Below are 22,876 nucleotides of genomic sequence, written 5' to 3'. Positions count from 1 at the left end.
AGATTCCTTACCCAACTCTAGCTGAAGAAAAAAGATAAGGGAATGCACAATTTTCTGTGCTAAGATCAATACGGTTAAATTTAAGCAGTAAGAATGTAGAACACATAGTTCTTGCTCCTCCAAATGTAGAAAAAACCCTTCACAATGGTTAGAACTAATACAAAATGCATGGATAACTAGTTCTTGAAAACAAGCTCAAGAGAGAAAACTACCCCTCCAGGTAAAATACTAGATTTCCTTGTTTACCTTGCTACGTTGGATACACTACAAATGTTTCCAAAAGCAATAAACTGCAATAATTGGTAGCGACAACTGTTGGTCACAAATTTGTTTCCTCTAAAATGCTATCTTTCATTTGCTTCCAACTTCTCTCACGACCTCACAAGAACAAAGGCCTCTGATACAAAATTAATTCATCGACATCTACTTTCTATTTTCTAATTTTTTCGTTTTTGAAACTTTGACACGTTGCTAAAGAATGTCAAAAATATAAAATTCATTCTTATCTCCTACTTTTTCTTTGTTATTTTCAATTCGGAAAAATATGATTTATGTCTAGCAATCTGTATTTGACCAATCAAAAATAATAAATTTATTTATTACAAATGAATTTAAAAATACACACTTTAGAACTTTAACTTCTTAAAAATTTATTCTTACCATAGAAACTAATATTAAAGAACTAATGTAATGAGAACATTAGTACTTTACCTTATATAAGACAAGGACTAATAATGCCCAATCCCAATGTAAGTGCTATTCACTATTAACCCTGCACCAAAATATAATATAATTTTGTTCCCTACCTTCTATGTAGGTATAAATTTTCTCGGTCCATAAAAATTTTAAGTACTCAAAATTTGTGAATAATCGAAAATTACCTAAATAGCATGGGCGCTCGAATAAAGACCATGGTCATATCATGTTTAACAGCAAAGCCGACAAGTTGCAGTACCCTGTTAACTGGGATAAGAGGGCAATTTTTATTTCGCCGGCAAAAGGAGAGTAAGGAGAGAAGAAGCCATGGCCGCTGCCCAAATGCGTTTAGTACTTTCCTCACTCTCCTTTCCCTTGCAACAACATCGTGCCTTCCCCACATTTATCAGAAGAAAACTATCATTAAAATCGAGTAGTTCAGTTGGGAACCTAACTAGCTCAACAAATAGAGCGAGAAAGGTACGATATGTTTTGCAGCGACCCCTGACCATTCTGATGAATCTTCCTACAGCGTAAGCATCAGTGCTGTTTCTGTCTTTTACCATACTACGTGAATGATGATACATATATCATGTACAAGACTAAGGATCCTGCATCATCGTGTCTCTGCAGAAACCCAGAATGGACCGCCAATGAGAAATCTCCAAAGTAAGTTATTCGATTTTTTCTACTCTTTCCCTTCTCACACTATCTCGCTACTTAAAGGCACTATTTGACCTCTTTTTAAAACAAAAGCAAACAATGCTAGTAAGCAACCTAGTGCGCTACCCGTGTCTCCAGTAAAATCATACACTGTAGTATTAACAGGCAGCTGCCAATGTATCCATCGTATTTAATTTGAAAAAAAATGACATGACAATAATTCTTCTCACATCTATGAAGTTTATGGGCTCTCTCCTTAGCCTCGCATCTATGAGAGATCCTCGTATGTTTAGTAGCACACTACATAGCATTACTCCATCTTTTCAAATATTAATTATAGTATTACTACGAGAAGGATCTCTGAGACGAGACATAGTTAGCTTAGACAAGCCACTGAAAGAGCAAGGGGGAATTTTAGGTGAGGAAAGATGGAAGAATTGCAACATTATCGGATGATGACTTGAAACTTTCTGGAATCACCTTAACCAGATTCCCATTATGCATTGAGGGGAAAAAAGGAAAAAAACCAAGGTTGCTAGGAGAAGAGGGCTGGTACCGGCAGTGGTATGGCTAATTTTCAAAATAGGAAACGTTTAATAAATTTAAGAATATCTGAAAATATCACGACATTGAACTTTCAAAACAAGAACAGTGATAAAGTATATTGTTTAACATCAACTTTGAAGTTTATGTACACAAATGACAATGTCATTTTGTCAAAGTATCAATCTAATTACATTTAGAAAAATGAGTTTGATAAATTGATAATAAGAATTGAGTTTCAAATCTTAGATTTATCATATACTCTTCTACGGCATGATCATCCATGTCAAGGTCCTTAGCTAAGATGCTCTTTAAATAGTCATCACTTATAAATTTAGGTTCCTTTATTGGTAGAATAAGAGGGAGCAAATCAATAAGGCTCTGCTTCAACCTCTTCATCCACAATGGCTGCAACTCGTCCATCGTCTGAAATTTGATCCCATTTTGCTTGCATCTAAGATCTCGAAGAGAGAAGTGAGCTATGAATGCACACTAGGTTCTTTTCTTTCTATGACTATAATAATTTTCTCTTTAGTGAATGAATGAAACCATAACTATTCCAGTTTCTCTCACAAGATGAAGTGTTGGATACTTGTGAGAGCAATTTTATTGAAAATGACTGCGATTCACGATTTTCACCTCCACGGTTTTACCACCACTCTATAGGGTTTTAGTTTGCTTTAATATTCTATAAAGCTTTCATGGAAAATCATCTTGCCCATGTGAAAACATGTTCAACTCACTCCCCAAAGTTGAAGCATCCTCACCTTGACATAAATCTTTTTGATTGCAGCCCGATATCCCTCCATTGCATCTCTAACCTGATGTAGAACCCTCTTATCGGTCTCTTGTACATCATACCATTTAGGACTAAGGGCATAGACAATACAGCGAAGAGGTGTGTAAAGTTTTTCCCATCTTCCATGTAACTTTTCCTCTATCAAAGGATATAGATAAAGGCCTCTTACATCTGTTATCTTCTTCACTCTTACACACATGGAATCTTTTGCTTTATAAACTTCTCCCAAACATGCCTTGCCTGAATCTGTAAATATGATCACCTCACATATGGGCTTGATAAGGTCCAAAACAAATTTAACATCAACAAAAATGGTCGTCAAGGACTATATCTCCAACGTGGATTGTAGTATCTGTTGTAGATTTGTCTCCAAGCTAACCACGCATCGCTAACAATTGTGTAACACATAGCGCCTTTGACTTCACAAAGATGGTCAACAGGAATAAAGTAAGAGGTAAATTGTGTATAAATAGGTTTGAGAAGTTCCATTTTGACAAAGTTATGATAAATGGCTTGTGTTGGGTGATGGTTGCAAATGATCATTTGTATGTTTCTGTCCTTTTTTTATCAGATCTGAAATCTGTTGGAACTTGCAAAATATATTTGAGTACTATTTAAGGAATGCACACGTCATGGTTTCCGGAATATATGTTTGTACCTTTTTCTCACCAACATTCCTGTTGCTTTAGCATTAGGATCAACTTGGATGTCATGTGATGCTTCCACCTCCTCAATGCCCTCACACAACTAGTTATGAAGGAACTCTGTGTTTTTTTCCCTGGAACAATATATTACGCTAAAAAAATTAGGCCCTTTACTGTATGTTACCATGATATTTAGTGGACAGTGTCTACCATTAGTCAACCCATCCATCACAATATTGTATTCTTCTATAGCCCACACTTTTTTCATTGGTGTAGTTTGTTCCTTTAGTTAAGTATTTCTTTATTAATCAATTAGAGTAGTGTGAAGCTTGTCATACCTAGGTGGTTTATACCTTGTTGCATTACTGAGCTATTTTAAATGTGTTGGGTGGAAATTTTGTAAGTCATTGTGATCACAACTCACAAAATTGTGTATGTTTTGCAACCAACAGTTTTTGGGATCAATTGCAGAATAATGGTTTCAACCATAGCAAGTGAGATACAGTCTCTCCTCCTTTTCAGGGAAGGAATCGCCAAAACACTTACTACTATTTACACTAAACTAAATTAGGGTGGGTCATTCATCCTATTCACTTATTTCAAAATAGATGTTACAATTACAATGCAATCTTAAAGCAATATTGCAGTTCATTTACAAAGTATCTGTTGGAGCAATAATCCCGATAAATAGAAGATTAGATGTAAGAATAAAATTGAGTTTACCAACATTTTATGTAACCAAGAATCTCATGAAAGGTCAAAATCTTTCCATGACTCATTATGAGATTCACACAAACAAAGAAAACAAAGCAACACAAAGTCTGAACTATTCCCTTGTGTGAATGCCTTATGCTAATCTCAGATTTGATAAGCAACTCAAAGTTTGCAAGTCCAAATATGAAAGCAAATTCTAACTCTAAACACAATATTCAGCTCAATTTTTGCAGGGTTGAGCACAAGTCCCTCTTAAACAAAGCATAAAAGCCATAATCAACTCAAGAAGATGTCATCAAATCATAGTTTGGATTGGCACAAAGTCTCAAAAGACCTGTCTCTTTTATTGAAACCAATTTATTCGATATCCAAGCTCAAAGTCTTAGAGTGCATATACAAACTGGTAGACTTTTCTTGCATTTGCCAAAAGATGCCAATTACGATGAGCACCCACCCTCCTTTATTTATAGGTGAGGGGCTGAAAGCGAAATTTGGGAGAAACCCAACTAATCAAGACTTATTCAACAACTGACTACCTGCAGTTGACTTATTCAACATTCCAAGTCTTGATGCCCTGCAATGTGATTACATATTTTAACTTTGCAAGTGATACTATCACATTCAATTACACTACATGTAATCTATCGAAATGAAATTACAAATACATAATGAAAATTATTTTAAGTGTCTGACAAGACACAACACCTATCTACATCATCCTTTTGTCATTTTTGCACTGCTACAGAATGCTTTGTGATATATGTACTTAGATTTGGTGAAAGTATGTAGAACTGGGATAAGAACTTGCATCCTTGATTATAATGCATCATAATGACCATTAGTGGGAAGGTACCTTTTCATGATCATTTCAGACTTGAAAGCATTCTATGCTCTCCATCATTTTATTATCTTGTATGGCTCTGTTATGTTATTGTTCCAGCTTTGTGTCCTTCTGCACAATAGGGCCAATGAAGAATCTCAGGCTTTTTTACGAGCTTTGCAGGTAGATGGAATATAAGCATTTGGTGTCAAAATGATGTGCGAATGCATATATATTCAAGGGAAGGTCTTTTTTAGTTGTAGTTGGGGTTTATAAAACCAATTAGCTTGCAATTGAAAGCCCGATTGCAAGTAGGGGAAGAACTTAGCTCTTCTTGACAAAATGGACTTACAACTGGAGATTTGAAATCTGATTGCAAATAGGGAATAATATGCATTTTGAAGCTCTTTTTTTGGGGAAAAACTCATATCTTTCTTGTGGTAAGAACTTGTATTGTAATGAGAACAATAATTCAATTTCTTAAAGCCAAAAATCCTCCTTTGAATTCTCCAAAAATGTAGAAAAATTACTAAAAAACGTGATAGCAAGGGTCTGGAACAAAAACAACTTTGCACAAACTTGGAAACAATCCCCAAATTTACCGCTGTAAATATTAATGAAGATCTTCAAATGATAGCTCTATATAGACAATTAGGGTAAGCAAAAATGGATCAAATCTCTACTCCCATCAATGCACTTCCGGTCCTTGATAGTCTTTTGACTAATGGCCTTGAATGCAAACTGAAATGAATGTAATGAGCAGCTTAAAGACTTGTTCAAACTTCAGAATTGGTGTTTTTGGCCATGATTACTAGTGAACTTATCTCCCTTGCAAAATTGGCAACTCTAAACAAAACCACACTTTGTTTCGAACGAAACAAGTAATGAAATGCAAAATACTTGCCCTAGGCTGGGCTCTGTATCTCTTGTCACAAGCTTGAGATGCAGTGAATGTTTGAAATGGAAACAATGCCTGAAAGTGCAATCAAATACATGTTAGAAACGTTTGCAATTAAAAATTAATGAATGCAAGAAAAATCGCCTTTTTAAATAAGCATTACAATCTTCATTTTATAAAAGATGTTTTCCGTAGCCAAGCTTTAAAAGCTCGACTATAAATAATAATCTTTTATAAAGGCTTTCTTCTTATAATCAGAATGGTGACTAAGTAGCCCATTATTGGGCTTTTACCTCAATGTAACAAGAGAAAGATGTCTATTTCATTAAAAGCGACGACTACAAAGATGAATAGTGTTTTTAATGACACATTACAGGTAACTTAATGTTTTGGAATGTTGAAACATATGTAATCGGGCTTTAGAAGCTCGACAATATATGCAACTCTTATTAAAATCGATCACTTCACCTTGGAAGGTCAACCTTGAGCTTCTGGGATGTCATTGCAAGTAGTACAATGTTTTAAAGTTGCAATGGATGTACAACATAGCATTCTCTAAAAATACCTTCAAAAACACCAACTTAGAGTATGATCGGGGTTCCAATGCACTTTTACAAGCAGTGGCTATTTTAAAGAAGACATTTAATTGAGCTTTAAAATCCCAATTACATGCATAAAATTTCATTAAAATGATAGCTTTTCTCTAAAAAATGTTAGTACAAATGCAATGGTGGATTTTAATTTCTCCATTACAAGTGAATGCTTTTCAAAACAATTTGCAATGACTTATAAACAGCCCAACTTCTTGACTAAAGAGGCTTTTTGGACTTTTGATTTCATGTCACAAGCTTTTAAACAAAGGATGATGACTTGCAGTCGGATTTCAAACCCCGCTTGCAAGTAACTTAATTCTTTATCTTCTCTTATAATATAGCATGGAATCAAGCCTACAATAGCTCAAAACGACTATAACTCAAAAAGAAAGAGACCTAGGTCAAAAAGGAAAACAAAAACCAACAGTCTAAACACCAAAAAGAAAACAAAGACCCGAAGGTTTTCAAAAATCGAGTACTTGCAGTTAGAGAACATAAACCTGATTTCACAAGAAAAACAAAGAAAAATCTGACGGAAGTCTCCGAAAATGGCATTTGTAGGATGAGAAACTTAGACCAATTCAAGGTATAATTGACTGCCTTTGAAAAACATCTTTAGGAATGCCTAACTTAGATCATTTAAATAATGAGTTTACAAAAAATTTCGTAGTGCTGCCTAAATTTTGTGGATACAAAATGATATTCCATTTGCACGATAACATTGCACAATCGCTACATCAGCCATTTCTTCACCTTGCACATCAAACAATCTTCCAGTGAGATTTAAGTTGATATGATGTGGTCTCTTCCGAACATATTTTTTCTGAATACATCTCTAGAAGACACATCCACCTCAGACTCCCTAATTTGACTTTCAGCTGCAGTTGTTGCCCCTTTTGTTGAAACATGGGAGCTTAGATTAACAACTTCCCATTAGCCCTTTCTTGATCCTCACAACATGAGATCCTTCTCTCATTTGAACAAGGATCAACACCTTTCCTAGGTATGTGAAGGAAATGAACCTTCACCCTTGTGAAAGTACCTTGCCATGCCATTGGACAAAACTTACATTTGATTGTGGTTGTTCCATTTGTACTCTTCAGCCCTAGGACACAATTGTAGTACTTCCACAATTGGGTACAAGTCTTGTTTTGCCCCACCAAACTTTCTACATAGAAAAAAATGAAAAAAAAAAACAAATATTAGATTTTGATTTGAAGTCATGCCATTTTTTTTTCAAAAACAATTGGAATACAGGTTTTTATCTGACAGTCTGTAAAATTTAATGTGAGATTATGCCAATTTTCTTTCAAAACACTTCGAATGCAGGTTTTTTATGTGACAATCTGTATTTAATTTGCCAAAATTATTTGTCATAGATATGAGTTGCCGGTTCGGGTTCGGTTCCAAGTTCGAAGTTCGAGAGCCGGTTCGCAAGTTCAACAAAATTTTGGAAAGGGGTTTGGACTTGTTTGGGTTCGTTAGTACAAAAACATGTAATATATATATATATATATATATATATATATATATATATATATATATATATATATATATATATACACACACATTTTTATGAAGCATGAGTTAAAATTAGAATGTAGCATAGTAGCATAAACACATTTAAACAACAAAAACTTTAAAACACCATAAATAGTAACATATCATTATGATCATACCATCATATAGTAACATAGTTCAATCAACTTCAACATCAAAGATTCAAAACATTTAAAATATCAAGTTCAGGTATCATTGTTTCACATTCATGGTTTAACTAATAGAATGAAAATCTATTAAAATTTGGAATTTTTAGTTGTATGTTCTTCAATCTTCATCTTCATCTTCTTCATATTCATCATCTTCTTCATCTCCTTCTCCGCCTCCAGTATTACTTGCACTAAGGCCAATGGGATCAGCAGCAGTCGCAACAATGGTATTGACATCAAAGTCATCAAAATCATCAATTGTAAGCCTAGCAGTGGAAGCATCCAAGTCCGCAATCTCTGCACCTACATCCCACTTCTTTGTCTCCCCTTCTTTGTATTCTTGACTCTTGTGCGAAAGAAGGCGCAAGTTGTTATGCACAAATACCAGGTTCTTTGCTTTTTTTGATTGCAACCTATTTCGCTTCACTGAGTGGATGAAAGAATAGGTGCTCCAATTTCTTCTGATGCAGAAGAACTAGCAACCTATAAAGACAACATAGGGTAAGCAATTAAAAAAGAATTAATTCAATCTTATAAAAAATTTAAAATCACTCTCTAGTCATGATTCTTTTGAAGATAAAGTGAGCTAATTTTAAAAAAATAAAACTTACTTGTGATATAACTTTGATTGCAAGGGGTTGCAGTGTTTGGAATTTTTGGCCATGGAGGTAGCACCAAACATGAGCATCCTTCTTGAACCGATGACGAAGAGCATCATTACTTAGACCTCTAGCATTGACAAACTCTATGAACTCATCCATGATTACATCTCTCATATCATCATCAGGAAATATTCTTCTAAATGCTGCTTGGTACCCCTCAGACACTTCCATATCTTTATATGGTGGCAACCTTCTTGGTAGATCACCATATTGTGAGCTATAGTATTTGGGGGTCAAGGCATAGGCAAGCAAATGTAATGGAGTGGTCATTTTGTTCCATCTTTCATTAATAATTTTTTGCACTTGTTTGAAAAAGGTCTCTTGTGGATCTTGCTCCTCCTCATTTATAACTTGCCCGATCTTCTCAATCATTGAGTCTATGCCATCATAGATCTCTCCAAGGCAAGGCCTATCCATGTTAGTGTACCTAAGCATGCTCATAATGAGCTCCGTGATCTTAAGGAGATATTCCACATGTTCCCACCATGACTCAACCAATAGCCTATCCTTTATTTTGTTTGCCCTTTCAGTGTTCTTTTGCTTCCATACACCCCAATTGTGGTTGATTACCATACCTTGAAGTGCATCTTTCACTTGCACAAGTCGTCTTAAGATGATTATATGTGATGCAAAATGGGTCTCAGCAACCTTTTACATAAATTAGAGCAAAAAACAACAACTATTAGATACATATTTTAGAAAACTAAGAAAAGTCTATATATTGGCAATTACACAAGTATAATATGAAAAATCATAAATTATCAAATATTAAAAATTAAATTACTAACTTGAGTTCAAGTTCATTTACCTTCAATAGCTCCAATTTTGAGTAGTTCCTGAAAAGAAATTGAGTCATGTGGTGGTTTGTGACAAACATTTGTATGTCCTCAACCTCTTCATACACTGTTTTGATCCACTCAATTTGGTTCCCAATCTTTTGTAGCATAAGATTGAGTGAATGGATTGCACAAAGTGTCCAAAAGATATGTTGATATTGTGATTCAACCAACAAACCTGCTGCTCTACAATTCTCTGTGTTGTCCATTATGACTTGGACAACGTTTCTTGCACCCACTTGTTCAATGGCCTCAATTAGGATATCAGCAATAAATGGCCCATCTTTTACTTTGCCTTCACAATCCACCGCTTTTAGAAACATTGCCCTTTTAGGGGACACCGCAAGGACATTGATCAAGGGACGGTTCCTGGAATCCTTCTAGCCATTTGAAACATTTTAGAAACAGTTTCCTCTTGTATGAGAACTTTATAAGTACAAAGCATTGTTGTAAAGAATAAGAGAGAGATGAGAAGTTATTTGCACAAGGTTGTGCTGTCGGATTTTCTCTAGAATGGAGCAAAATGTAAATTTCCATGTGAAGGCTAAAAATATATTGTAACTTGTTACTGAATAATACATTAGCTTGATGGTTTAGAGGGTGGGATTTTTACCTGGAAAGGTTTTCCCCACGTATATCTGTGTTCTCTATTCTGTCTCATTCTTCTAGTTTCATGATTGTATAATAATAATCTATATGTCGTAATGCTGCTGAAATTTATTTAGATTGGTAAATTGCAATCACTTTCCTTTCAGGTTTTAATTGTGGGAAATCAACTATGTCTGCTTCCGCTTTTATGGCATAGTAGTATGCACTTGTATTTGCTTATTAGAAGTTGTTCAAGGAATTATTGAACACAGGATGTGCATACTGATCTCAGATGACTTTTTGGACTGCTCTCATTTCCCTTCAATTGATATTAGAGCTCAATTTTGTGAATTGTATGTTGCTTGCATGTGAAGCTTCACAGTGTTTTTAGTTCTGGGTATTTCTTCTATTAAAATTTCTTAGTAGGTAGAGTTTGAAGAAATTTGTTTTGAAGGAATTGGCTAATAATTAATCCTTTGATGAGTGAAAGTCTTGTAGTAGATTTAGTGTTTTAGGAGACAACAAACATTTCTTGAAGGATGGTTAAGACAAAGAAAATAGAGTTGGACATGTTGAAATAACATTGATCTGGAGCTCTTGGTTGACAACAGAATAATTTTTGATGCATGGGTATTGGAAGGTGTCTCTTTTTTGTTACCTGTAATGTATAGAGGTTATGGAGTTGATCATTGGATGATTTTGAAGCTTCTAGATAGCCTATCTCTTTCAGATGCATGTACTAGTAATGGTTGTGGAATTGGTCTACAAGTGGATCTGGAGTTCCTTTACTATATTTTCCTCTTGGATATGCTTATACTTGCATGGCTTGGATTTTTTGTTTGTTGGATCCGAGGGGTTTATAAATTTTCCTTAAAATCTACAATGATGCTCATCTGTGAAAATCCATTATTTTGGATTCAATCGTTTGGTGTTTTTATAGACTTTTGAGTCTTTCAGATGACAAGTGGATGTAGATGTGCATGGGTGTTCTTAAACAAAATGGTTTTGCATGCTAAAACAAAAACTTGTGGTTTTTTGTGGATCTATTGAAGAGCTATTTTCTAGACTCTAGTTCCTTAAGGTGTTGTTGGATGAGATAGTTTTAGTTCTACATGCATGCATGCCTTGTGCATGGTGAGAGGAATTCTGTTTCTTTCTCTTCTTGGAGAAGTTGGTACATGATCAGTCACCTAACATTTCTATGGTGATGTTTTGTTGGATTCCTGAACTATGGTGCTCGATGTGGACATAATTGGCAAATTAGATTTATGCTTTATTTGGTGTTTGAGTCATGTTGTCTACATGATTATTCTCGTTGATCTTATTTGTACATGTCACTAATGTGATAGTGGGTTTTCATGTTGCAATGATTGGATCTACAAGTTATACAGTCAGGTGGGTAGGCCACCCATTTAATTGCAGTGGGATAACTTAGATGTGGACTATCTATATCCACCATATTTGATTCTGTGTTGGTGCAGACTTGTTAACTAGCCTTGTTTGTGGTCACTTGTGCATTTGTGTGGTTGCTTTGGGATGAGAGGATGGATGATATTTGAGTACTTGGATAGTTAGTTATGGAGTCCTATAGCACGGTGAATTTCTTTAGTGTGAAGATCTTGGTTTCACTAAGTATGATGTGTGGACCTGGATGATTTTCAGATTTGGGGGATGGTGTCTCATATGCTTACATAGCTTGGTATCACGTTTCAGTGGGAGCTTTAGTAGTGGCTGCATTTTTCCATCACATGGTGAAGGATGATCTTCTTTAGTGTTGCAGATGTTGGAGGATGCCTTATATCCTGTTGCTGCAGAAGGGTCTTTCACATTTGTTGGTTCACTAGTTGGAGATGGCATCTTTGTGTCATGGGAGATGTTGACAGCTTTAGGATTCAAGGGGTCCTTGGTAAATATGTTGTTTATGCTTTAATTTGATATGTTACCATGGTGGCTTTCATGTCATGATTTTCCCTTTATTACCGATTTAGAGTTGTGACATTATACAGTTATTTGATATGATCACATGGAGCATGTTATCTCTTTGGAGGAGATGGTTTAGATCATGATGTCATGTTTATATTCCTAATTCCATGGTTGGAGCTTTGAGATTGATCTTGGTTTAGTTTCTTGGTATTGAGTACTTTGATCATTTGCTTGATACTTCATGATAGTGCTATGTTGCAATGGAGTTTTGCATGGAGTGATTGATTACAGGTCTTGTGGATACTTGGAGACTTAGGTGAGGCTAGAGTTCTCTTGATATGAGAGACATGTTGTTGAGATGTATACTCTTGATGAGATTTCAATAGAAAGTCCGAGGAGCCTACACCTTTGTTGGATGTGAGTTCAATAGAGACCTATGAGGAGATTTTTCTTGGATAAGTCACAGGGTGACTTACATATTTTGGTGGAGCATTCTCCTTCCTCGATCTTGGTCTACTCGGCAGTTTATTACTTGAGAGGTATTGCCCAATGTTACTTTCAGGTGCTTAATGTTTTCTTTCATATTCATGGATCTTGAGCTGCAGTTAGATGGTTTCAGAGGATTCATTGTGAGAGATGGGTAACATGATTATCTCCTTAAGGTGTATTTTCATTTATGATGACAATAAGAGATAATAACGGGCTGATTTTCTGAAATGGGAAATGGGGTTGTTTGATCTTCTTTGAGAGGCTTACATCCATATAGATTCATGATATCATGTTACATTTGATATCTTGAGGTTGAACAGTTTTAGATGTTGTGGCTTTTCTCTTGGGGTTGTGAAGGAGATCATGCTTTGCACAACTGACATTTAGAAGTGTTTGTAGGAGGACATGCTACATGCTTATGTTTTGTAGGTTCTCTCTTTGGTCTTCGTTATCTTCTTGGATGTTTGGGTTCACATAACATTGTTTTTTGAGATTTATTGGAGCTAAGGTGGTCACTTTTTTGTGGTCATTTGTTATCACTCGTACTTCATTGTTTTTTGGTGATAACATGGTGGTTCCTTTATCTCTTTTCTTTGTTGGATGTAGAGAACATGGGAGAGTTGTGGAGATTGGATGAGAGAGATGTTTCTTGCAGCATTTTGGCCACAGTATTTGCATATCTTTGTGGATGGTCTTTGGTACTACATGATTACACTTTCTTTGTGTTATTATCAGTAGACCCAGTTCGCCTTTGATTTTTCAGATTAGACATTACCCATGCAATGAGAGTTCTTGTATGTGTTTGGTCTTCATCGATTGGTTTGCACATAAAGCTTGAGGTTGCAATTTATTAGTTGGTTATATTGCTGGCATGAGTTTGTTGATGTTGGATACCTTTGAGGTATGGGTGGTTGGATGGGTTAGTGTTTGTTGTGGATGCTATTATCAATCTCATGGGTTTATTAGTTGAATTTGAGCAATCAGTTGGTTGTTGTTTTGGTTGATGTTTTATCTTGTTTTCTGAAGGATGACTTCACAGTTGTGTTGGGCTAAGAATTTGATGTTTTTGATGCTTTGGTATAGCTCATGAGCACAGTGAAGTGGTGGCAGTATTTTGTAGCCTTTGTTATCACAATGATCTTATGCTTGTTGGACAGGTGTCTAGTTGGAGCACGAGAGCATGTGTTAAAATTTATGTGGTTTCATGGATGGTTGTGATGATATGGTTTCATCAGTTTGACCTCTGTAAGGTCTTCATTAAGTGGGAGATTGTTGGGATAAGGTGACTTAGCCTTACCACAATTTATTGTTTTATTTGTGCTTTCTTGGAAAGTTGCTAAATGAAGTTGGATTCTTTCACAAGGAAAAATTTGGAGTAGAAAAACATAAAGGTTATGTTTTTTGGTGATTTATTTTCATGCGCTTTGTTTTTTATGCAAGGGTTGTGCATAAGAAAGTTTCTAAAATAATTTGTAGATGCATTGAATGCAGACGCTTTAGAAACAAATTCCTCTTGTATGAAGCCTCTATAAGTACGAAGCATTGTTGTAGAGAATTAAGAGAGGGATGAGAAGTTACTTGCACAGGACGCTTTAGAAACAAATTCCTCTTGTATGAAGACTCTATAAGTACGAAGCATTGTTGTAGAGAATTAAGAGAGGGATGAGAAGTTACTTGCACAGGGTTATGCTATCGGATTTTCTCTAGAATGGAGCAAGATGTAAATCTCCATGTGAAGGTTGAAAATGTATTGTAACTTGTTGCTGAATAATACATTAGCTTGATGGTTTGAAGGGTGGGGTTTTTACCTAGAAATGTTTTCTCCACATATATCTGTGTTCTCTATTCTGTCTCATTCTTCTAGTTTCATGATTGTAGAATAATAATCTGTATGTCGTAATGTTGCTGATTCTTATTTAGATCGGTAAATCGCAATCACTTTTTTTAAATTGTGGGAAATCAACTATGTCTGTTTCCGCTTTTATGGCATAGTAGTATGCACTTGTATTTGCTTATTAGAAGTTGTTCAAGGAACTATTGGATACAAGATGTGCATACTGATCTCAGATGACTCTTTGGGGTGCTCTCTCATTTCCCTTCACTTAGTAGGGACAACTTGATTACTACAAACAATAATTGATTCCAATTGTTACTTTGACACATAAGCTTGCAAAGATTTAGATATCTGTCACGTTACCTCCTTGAGAAGCTGAATAGTCTCCCTTTGATCTTCCTCTTTTAATAAAAACTCATAAAAATATTTATCCCATGACTGCAAGCAGCGTCTCATGTTCATTTTTTTAATCCCATGGCTTCCCATCCTGCAACCAAGAGGGATTAATAATAACTCATCAGATCAAATATTGAGATAAATGCTATACACTATACCTTGTAGTATTAACAAGATTCAAAATCTATACACAAGGTTTAATCATAAAATATTTATTTCTTGTAGTGTGATCTTAGTGCACAAAAGGATTTATACACACATAGCATATGAAACTTATCTGATCAAATATTAGAACAGCTCAAGATTCCGCAAATGATGACAAGCATCCCAGCCAGTCATTTCAACACCCAATCTGACCACCATTCACTTGCTGCCACTTGAGCAGCGCTCCACCTTTTCTTTTGAATCCTTTGTAGTCTAGCTCAAATATAGATGATAAGTTCATGTAGTCCAATTTGACTTTATTCCGGGCTGCTTGAGAGAGGAAAAGTGAGCTTCTCGCAGAGTTGAGACTTTGTAACAATGTCCTTGGCAATGAGGTGCCAACTTCGACAAACCCACGTGCAAGCGATGACACGCTTTTTGTCAGGCCAGGCGCCCTCATTCTCCTTCCTTAGCAACATATCTCTTAAAGGCTTGGCCAACATATTCGTCCACGGGCTCTACAACAAAACAATAATGTTCTTATAATTGCTATCATACACGACACTTTGTGATGAGGATTTGAGACCGTGGGACAACCTCTTGTCCAAACGCCTATGCCAAAGGATTCCAATTCCAGTCCTGAGAAATACCTCTGAATGACATCTTTCTTCCAATCAATTAGCTCCTAAATTCCTCCATTCAAAACACTCGTTATTTCCTGAGTGAGATGAATACAATCATCGATTCTGATTTTAGAAAGGCTTTACTTTTCACTTACCACACGAAACTCACTGCAGAAAAAAATAAAAGATGAATATAATAGGGGAAATGAGCCAGTTGCCGCCCATGTACGCAATGCCGCCACGTTAACTTTTTCCTTCCCCCCAATTACCGCTCAAAAAACCCCGGTACCTACACACAAACGTGCCAAAATAAATCACCATGAACACCAATAGCCGTCACTTTTTTCCATTTTCTTGTTTTCTTGATTGCTGATTGGTCCATTTGTGCAAAAGTGAGGAAAAGTGATGGAAAAGTGAGCTTCCCGCTGCTTGAGAGAGGAAAAGTGAACTTCCCGCAAAGTTGAGACTTTGTAACAATGTCCTTGGCAATGAGGTGCCAACTTTGACAAACCCACGTGTAGGCGATGACATGCTTTTTGTTAGGCCAGGCACTCTCACTCTCCTTCCTCAGCAACATATCTCTTAAAGGCTTGGCCGACATATTCGTCCATGGGCTCTACAACAAAACAATAATGTTCTTATAATTGCTATCATACACGGCACTTTGTGATGAGGATTTGAGACCGTGGGACAACCTCTTGTCCAAACTCCTATGCCAAAGGATTCCAATTCCAGTCCTGCGAAATACTTCTGAATGACATCTTTCTTCCAATCAATTAGCTCCTAAATTCCTCCATTCAAAACACTCGTTATTTCTTGAGTGAGATGAATACAATCATCGATTCTGATTTTAGAAAGGCTTGACTTTTCACTTACCACACGAAACTCACTGCAGAAAAAAATAAAAGATGAATATAATAGGGGAAACGAGCTAGTTGCCGTCCATGTATGCAATGCCGCCACGTTAACCGTTGCCTTACCCCAATTACCGCTCAAAAAAGCCCGGTACCTGCACACAAACGCGCCAAAATAAATCACCATGAACACCAATAGCCATCACTTTTTTTCATTTTCTAGTTTTCTTGATTGCTGATTGGTCCATTTGTGCAAAAAATACTATAACGGCTATTGGGGGGTCTTAGTGGCAGGTATTGGGTGAACGTTTTAAAATGGAACTTTTAGACCACCTCACACTCTATGAGTTCTATAAAGGGCTTTGTAAATGTGGGAAAGCCGAAAGGTTAGCTTTAAGCTCTTCACTCACCTACAGAGGTTCACCAAAAAAATTGGCAAATTTCAATATGCAGATTAGGAATTGTAGGTGCACGAAGTTAGCTTGGGCGACTATTGGGTCGTTTCCCCTAACATCGAACACATGAGAAATCCGATGGTAAAAAAATGAGATGTCTGATGGACTCACCAATATTGAAGCTAAAATACCTAAGAGCTAAAAAACTGATGAAAGAAGGAACTAGACAGCACATAACCGAAATCATTAACCTTATTAAAGTCTCTTCAAGTGCAAGACATTCACAAAACCCCGCAAATAAAGAATAGTCAGAGATTAAAAAAAAATCAGAAATTATAGTCTCTTCAAGTGCAAGACATACAAACAAATGCAAACTTGAGCACAAGTCATCTTAAATGAGAAGTTGAACATCAGCAAGGACTTGACGGGAAAAGCAAGATGCATAGACAGATATCATAAGAAAGATTAAGCATGCCACAAAAACCAGGCAATGAAAACTCAATTGCTATTACAAAACTCAACTTTCCTTCTTATTGCTGTTATCAAACTTGGCTCTGATCATGTTAATGTTTAGCCAGTAATATAGATAAACTGCAATATGAAAAGTAGAATAAGGCACAAAAAGACACATCGACTTTATCCTGGGAAAACCCTTCCACTCAAAGGGAAAACCCCAGCCACACCAGAAAGTTTTTCTTTTATTGATAATAAAAAATGTTCGAGTACAATGTTTTCACTTGATACAATATATGTAAAGGATTGAGAGATTCTTCATCTCACAACTGAAGGTCTCTTCAATTTCCAAACAAGTCTTTTCTTATTTCCAAACATCTCTTCATATAATAAAATGGTCAAATATTGAGAATGTGACAATTAGCACACATTGAATGCCACATTGTGTTCACTTAAGATATCAGAAATATCTTCTCTAGCTGTTGACGCAATTTCAACATAAATCAAACATAAAGATCTCTATCGCAGCTTCAATCTTCAACATCTCGGTGGTTTAGCACAAAAGAGGAGTAAGCAACATTTCACTCATTTGATTCCAAAAGTACTTTTGCACTAACAATTAACAGGTTTGCTGACCATTTCATTTCTATGGGCAGCCAAAAAAGGATTATTTTTGGCGATAAGGTGGCAAGAACACTATTACAATGTTCTTGGTCATGGCTTTATTATAAAAGAACAATTCTTCAGTTGATACTTTAATTATTTCATATTTTTGGATGCACAGATTGTCTCAGATAGCTATAATATCCTTGTGTAGCAGACATACTAGCTTGCAAGGTACATTCTGAATCTTCATGGTTTAATGATGCACAGATGGTCGCAGAGCGCTATAAAATCTTTTTGTATAGCAGAGACAATACCTCGTAAGTTGCGTTGGTCAAGTTTTGGTACTGAAGCTCTTCTCATGGGCATCTTGATGGAAGGTTTGTTAGTATTTACTCAATCCAGGTTGAAATTACCCATTGCTTGAAGAATAGTAATAGGCACTTTGAGGCTTATCTCTAGTTTGTTGATTACACTTGCATCATCTAATAAACTTGTATCATACAACACTTTACATGTTGAAATATCTACGTTTTGATGAATAATTAGAACAGGATTTGAACAGTTTATCATTATGTACTTTGTCAATATGACAAATGAGAGTTGACTAACATAAATATATCCCGACAATGGTGTAACAACTTGTTTATCTATCAGAAATTATAATTCACAACTGAAAATGGTTTTTTTTTTTGGAAGAAAAAATTTCACACCATTAACCAGACTCTATGTAGGTGTCATATTTAATGTGATGGGATGCTGGTTTCAACAAACTTGATCAGTTTTATGTAATAATAACTCAAACTCTGTGCTAGTTGATGTTTTGGACTATTTTCAGAGAAAGGGATTGTTCTATATAAAATGTTTGTATAGGCACATAACCATGTAATGATTAATACAATATACTACTTATGGGCAACATATGCATTAAGTTGGCACAAAGTGAATCTCATTGTTGCACTCACTATAAGGCCGTTTAGAAATCAGTCTATCAACTGAGATATAAATTTTCTTATGGTAATCTAATTTGTCAATGTCCCATAGAATCTGAATATTCATATTGTATCTTATTCTGTTATGATTTATCAGTTAATAATTTAATAAATAAGTTAATAAAAGCAGTACAGACGATAGACTTGAGCACAACTACGGACAGATCAATGACTTGTTTAGGGAAAACAATCTTAATGGTAATATCAGATCTGAGCACAGGTAAGAATTTCTGTGCACATTCTACTTGAGCTGTAATGTCCCTTGTAAACTTTCCAATAAATTTTGCCTGTTATTAGTAAGATGTGCTATCACTTGTTGATGTAAAGGGGTTAATTGTGATTATTGTGTCAAAGCCTTGTTGGAAACAAGATAGATAATAATAATATATCTCAAATGTAGCAATTACTTTCTAATGTTTAGCAGAGTACCAACTGATATCTGCCGAAGTATATAAAGGTTTTTGAATTGCTGTATCATTGCGAGTGCTACGAACATTCTTGAAATCAATATGATTGAGTTTCTCAATTAAAAAAAAAAGTATCTGCATACAGTTTAGGAGGCTTCATATCTGCTCTTGATTACTTGTACAGATCTGAGTTCTTGATTACTTGCACAGATCTGATTGCTTTCCCTGACTACTATCTTATAATCATGTGTTTTGAGCAATCACAGACCTGATTTATCATTATTACGTCTTGAGGCTTCAGTGCCATATTTCATGAGTCTACAGCAATCTTTGAATGATATATTTGACAAATTCGGGACCAGAAATAAAGAGACCAATGGTAGATGAGTATTTATCAGACTGCAAAACTTCTGTATTCTCCCTTATTGATCTTAAACACTGATATACTTTAGAGCTTGGGCCCACCATAAACTATTGCTCAGAATACTATTTTTGCCAAATATGGATAGTTATTTTATAAATATTTCCAATGACTCACAGAGATATCAGCCTTTCCTATCAATGCCTCTTTCCAGTATTGTCGTGTATATGTCAAATGCTCTCTTTGCTAATATCAGTTTCAGGCCAATCAGAGTTGTTTTTGCAAGGTTTCCAGATACTTTCTATCCATAGTAAGTCGGCATGGTTCAGTATTTCTAATATTTCAGTTTTGGACTTGGAGTGTCTCATTGATATCTTTCCAACGCACTATTATATAGGGTTTTCTGAGACCGATTGGTTATTTATTTTAATGCCTCAAGATTGCATAATTTAATTAATAAATTGACTATTAAATTAAAGTACATATTAATTAGTCAATTTATTATTAAAAGGCCATTTCATTCTCTCAAATGGAGGTGGTCATTTTAAAAAGGGAATTAAAGATGAAGAGAGAGGCAGGGGAAAAGAAGAGTCACATGGCTATTCTTTAAAAGAACAAAGAGAAGCTCATTTGCATATGCTTGGTTTATGTATTGATTATGGATTCCTTTTGGAGAAATTTGGGAAGCTTCTAGCTTTTGTTTCAACAGATTTGGGGACAAAAACCCTCAAGCTTGAAGACAAAGGACGAAAACCCATTGTCAGTGGGAGACATCGCACAGGTGTATCACACAGCCTTTCGAGGTTATATTATTGGTATTCAATCTTGCTATCATTTTTTGGTAACTACGATTGGATTTTGTTATTGTTCTGCTGAAGAATTAAGTGCAATATTATTTTTGAAACTTCTTTTCAACTGGGTTTTTGTATTTTGCTAAATGAATTGGAAAATATTTGCATGCACAATTTTCGGTTAAATTTCTATGTTGAATTTTGGGGACAATTTCCATTGGGGATATTACATTGGTATCAGAGCTGGTTTTCTTGCCAGGCTGTGAGGTTCAAGATAATAAAGTTTGGTATAATATTGTGGAAATCTGTGTTATATGGTCGTGATTATATTTGTTAGATTTTTATGATCATTGCAAATGTGTATGTAATGACATTTCAATATTGATAAATACAGAATATTAATTTCTAATTCAGAATCTGATATTTGTATTCACTGAACTCCAAAGGACAGAACATATATTGATTCCTATGTCTTTCCTTGGGATCAGATCTGCATTATAAATGATCTGAATAGACCTATCATTGAGTGGACATGACATGCCTGTTCATGGGTATGTCTCATGAAAAGGTGCCGCTTCAGGCCCGATCTCTAATTGGGTTCCAACTCTTAACAACTACAATGATTTCCTTATTAGTGTGTTATATATATATATATATAGAGAGAGAGAGAGAGAGAGAGAGAGAGAGAGAGAGAGAGAGAGAGAGAGAGAGAGATTATCCGACTGAAGCTACAAAACATCAACAATATTGAATATTCTCAAGTTCAAGGATAAACATTTAAAAGTTTTCATGTGGGCTTGATACATATATTTCAGGAGTGCAAATAAAAAATATTTTTTGGGTAATTTGTTCTGGCTGAGAAGTGAAAAATTAATGGATTTTATATTGGGGGAACATTAGTGATTTCAACAATACTCATCAAGCTTCCTTATTAATTCTGGCAACATTAATAATATTACTGGAGCACGATATTAAAATATTAAAGGGTGATTTATTATATGTTGCGAGAATATTGGGAAGGTTGATTAAATTGTGGATGGAGTAACATGTAAGTCGAAATATTTGTTAAGTCTATAGATGGATAAGAGAAATATTTGGATGCTCTCCTATAGTTTTGTGCATAAAAGAGGTTACAAACCTGATAGCGGCAATTGGAAGTCCTTACATCCTGCAGACATTATCATATGCCTGAACATGTTGATATTGTGGCTGCCCACGCAATACAGACCCAGAAGTCAGCGAACTTGGGTATTATTTTTGCTGAAGCTGTTTTGAAGTTATTAGGAGCACTGCACATCAGATTAAATCAGGAATTTTTGATCTGTAGCTCTGTTCCAGGTCTGTAACAATATTACCTTGCCTTGTAATAAATTAAGTTTTGAAAATAAAATCTGAGTTTGTTATTACTTATTAGTAATCATCATTCTTCTTTGCCAAATGTATTCAATAACAATACCATGTATAATTCGTATTATGTAACAAATCTGTGAGCCATCACAAACAATCTTTATCATTTGCATTAAAAATCACAACACACTCGGAGATCAGAATACATGCCAACTGTTTGACCAAGTTCCTTGAGTTAAAAACCAAAAAAATTTAAGGACAAGGGAGGGGCTCTTGCAATGGCAGTTTGCAAAATAAAGACAATGGAAAATATGAAAAGTAGTCTCTTCTCAAAAGAATTCAAATGATACATTCAATGGTGATCAGTTTTGAGACTTGCAGAAAGAAAGGGAAGTGGGCAATTGTCTGTATATGATTGAGTTACAATTGGAGTCCAATAGATCCCTAGATGGCGTTCTCTCCAAGTAGAATAATTGGAATCATTTTGGTCCAAAGAAGACCAGGTGGATTGAAGGCTTCTTAATTGGGCTTTGCAGCCCTCAATGCTCGTTTTAGTCTGGCAGAAGTTTATGGAACATTCACATAAAGATGTTAGGCTTACAGTTGTTTCATGTCTTAGTGAGATCATATGGATACCGACTCGTATAGCAACCTTTAATGATGATGTTTTGAGGAAGGTTTTGCAGATGATTGTGAAAAGCTTTCAGGTGTTGCATGATAACAAGGGCCTTGCCTTTGCTAAGACAATTAAGATCTTAGAAATTATGACAAAGATGAGATCATTTGCCATTATGATGAACCTTGAATGTAATGATTTGATCCATCAAATATTTCAGTTCTTTTCAACTGAAATTAGGAAGCATCATCTAGACAATGTGAGAGCATATATATAAATGGTCATATCTTTTATCTTAGACGAGGATGATGAAATATGCAAATAAATGCCATCAGACTTGTTATCCATATGGAGGAAGGAACAAGCTGTACCAGCTATTGCTTACAAGTTCTCAAAAAGTTAGGTTGAACATAAAATTGGAAGGTTGAAGGAGTATTTGACTGAAAATGAACTAATATCAATGGTCTTATACGTTACAGGATC

At 35.4% G+C, this 22,876-nt stretch overlaps 1 protein-coding gene across 4 annotated transcripts in view; it reads left to right on the top strand.

The window, feature by feature from the left end:
* Positions 1–990: 990 nt before the first annotated feature.
* The window catches only part of LOC149535032 (ATP-dependent Clp protease ATP-binding subunit CLPT2, chloroplastic-like), a 46,515-nt gene continuing 24,629 nt past the window's right edge, over positions 991–22,876 (top strand). For all 4 annotated transcript variants that reach the window (XM_089803616.1, XM_089803615.1, XM_089803614.1 and 1 more), the window contains exons 1-3: positions 991–1,229; positions 1,330–1,365; positions 18,150–18,259. In XM_089803616.1, the coding sequence (XP_089659742.1) occupies positions 1,024–1,229; positions 1,330–1,365; positions 18,150–18,259 (352 nt within the window). In that variant the 5' untranslated portion in view covers positions 991–1,023. The remainder of the gene's footprint in view (positions 1,230–1,329; positions 1,366–18,149; positions 18,260–22,876) is intronic.

The sequence above is a fragment of the Cupressus sempervirens genome, chromosome 10, assembly GCF_028749045.1.
Source record: "Cupressus sempervirens isolate cs-2001-9-10 chromosome 10, ASM2874904v1, whole genome shotgun sequence".
Classification (NCBI taxonomy): domain Eukaryota; kingdom Viridiplantae; phylum Streptophyta; class Pinopsida; order Cupressales; family Cupressaceae; genus Cupressus; species Cupressus sempervirens.
This window is presented reverse-complemented; position numbering and strand designations above follow the sequence as displayed.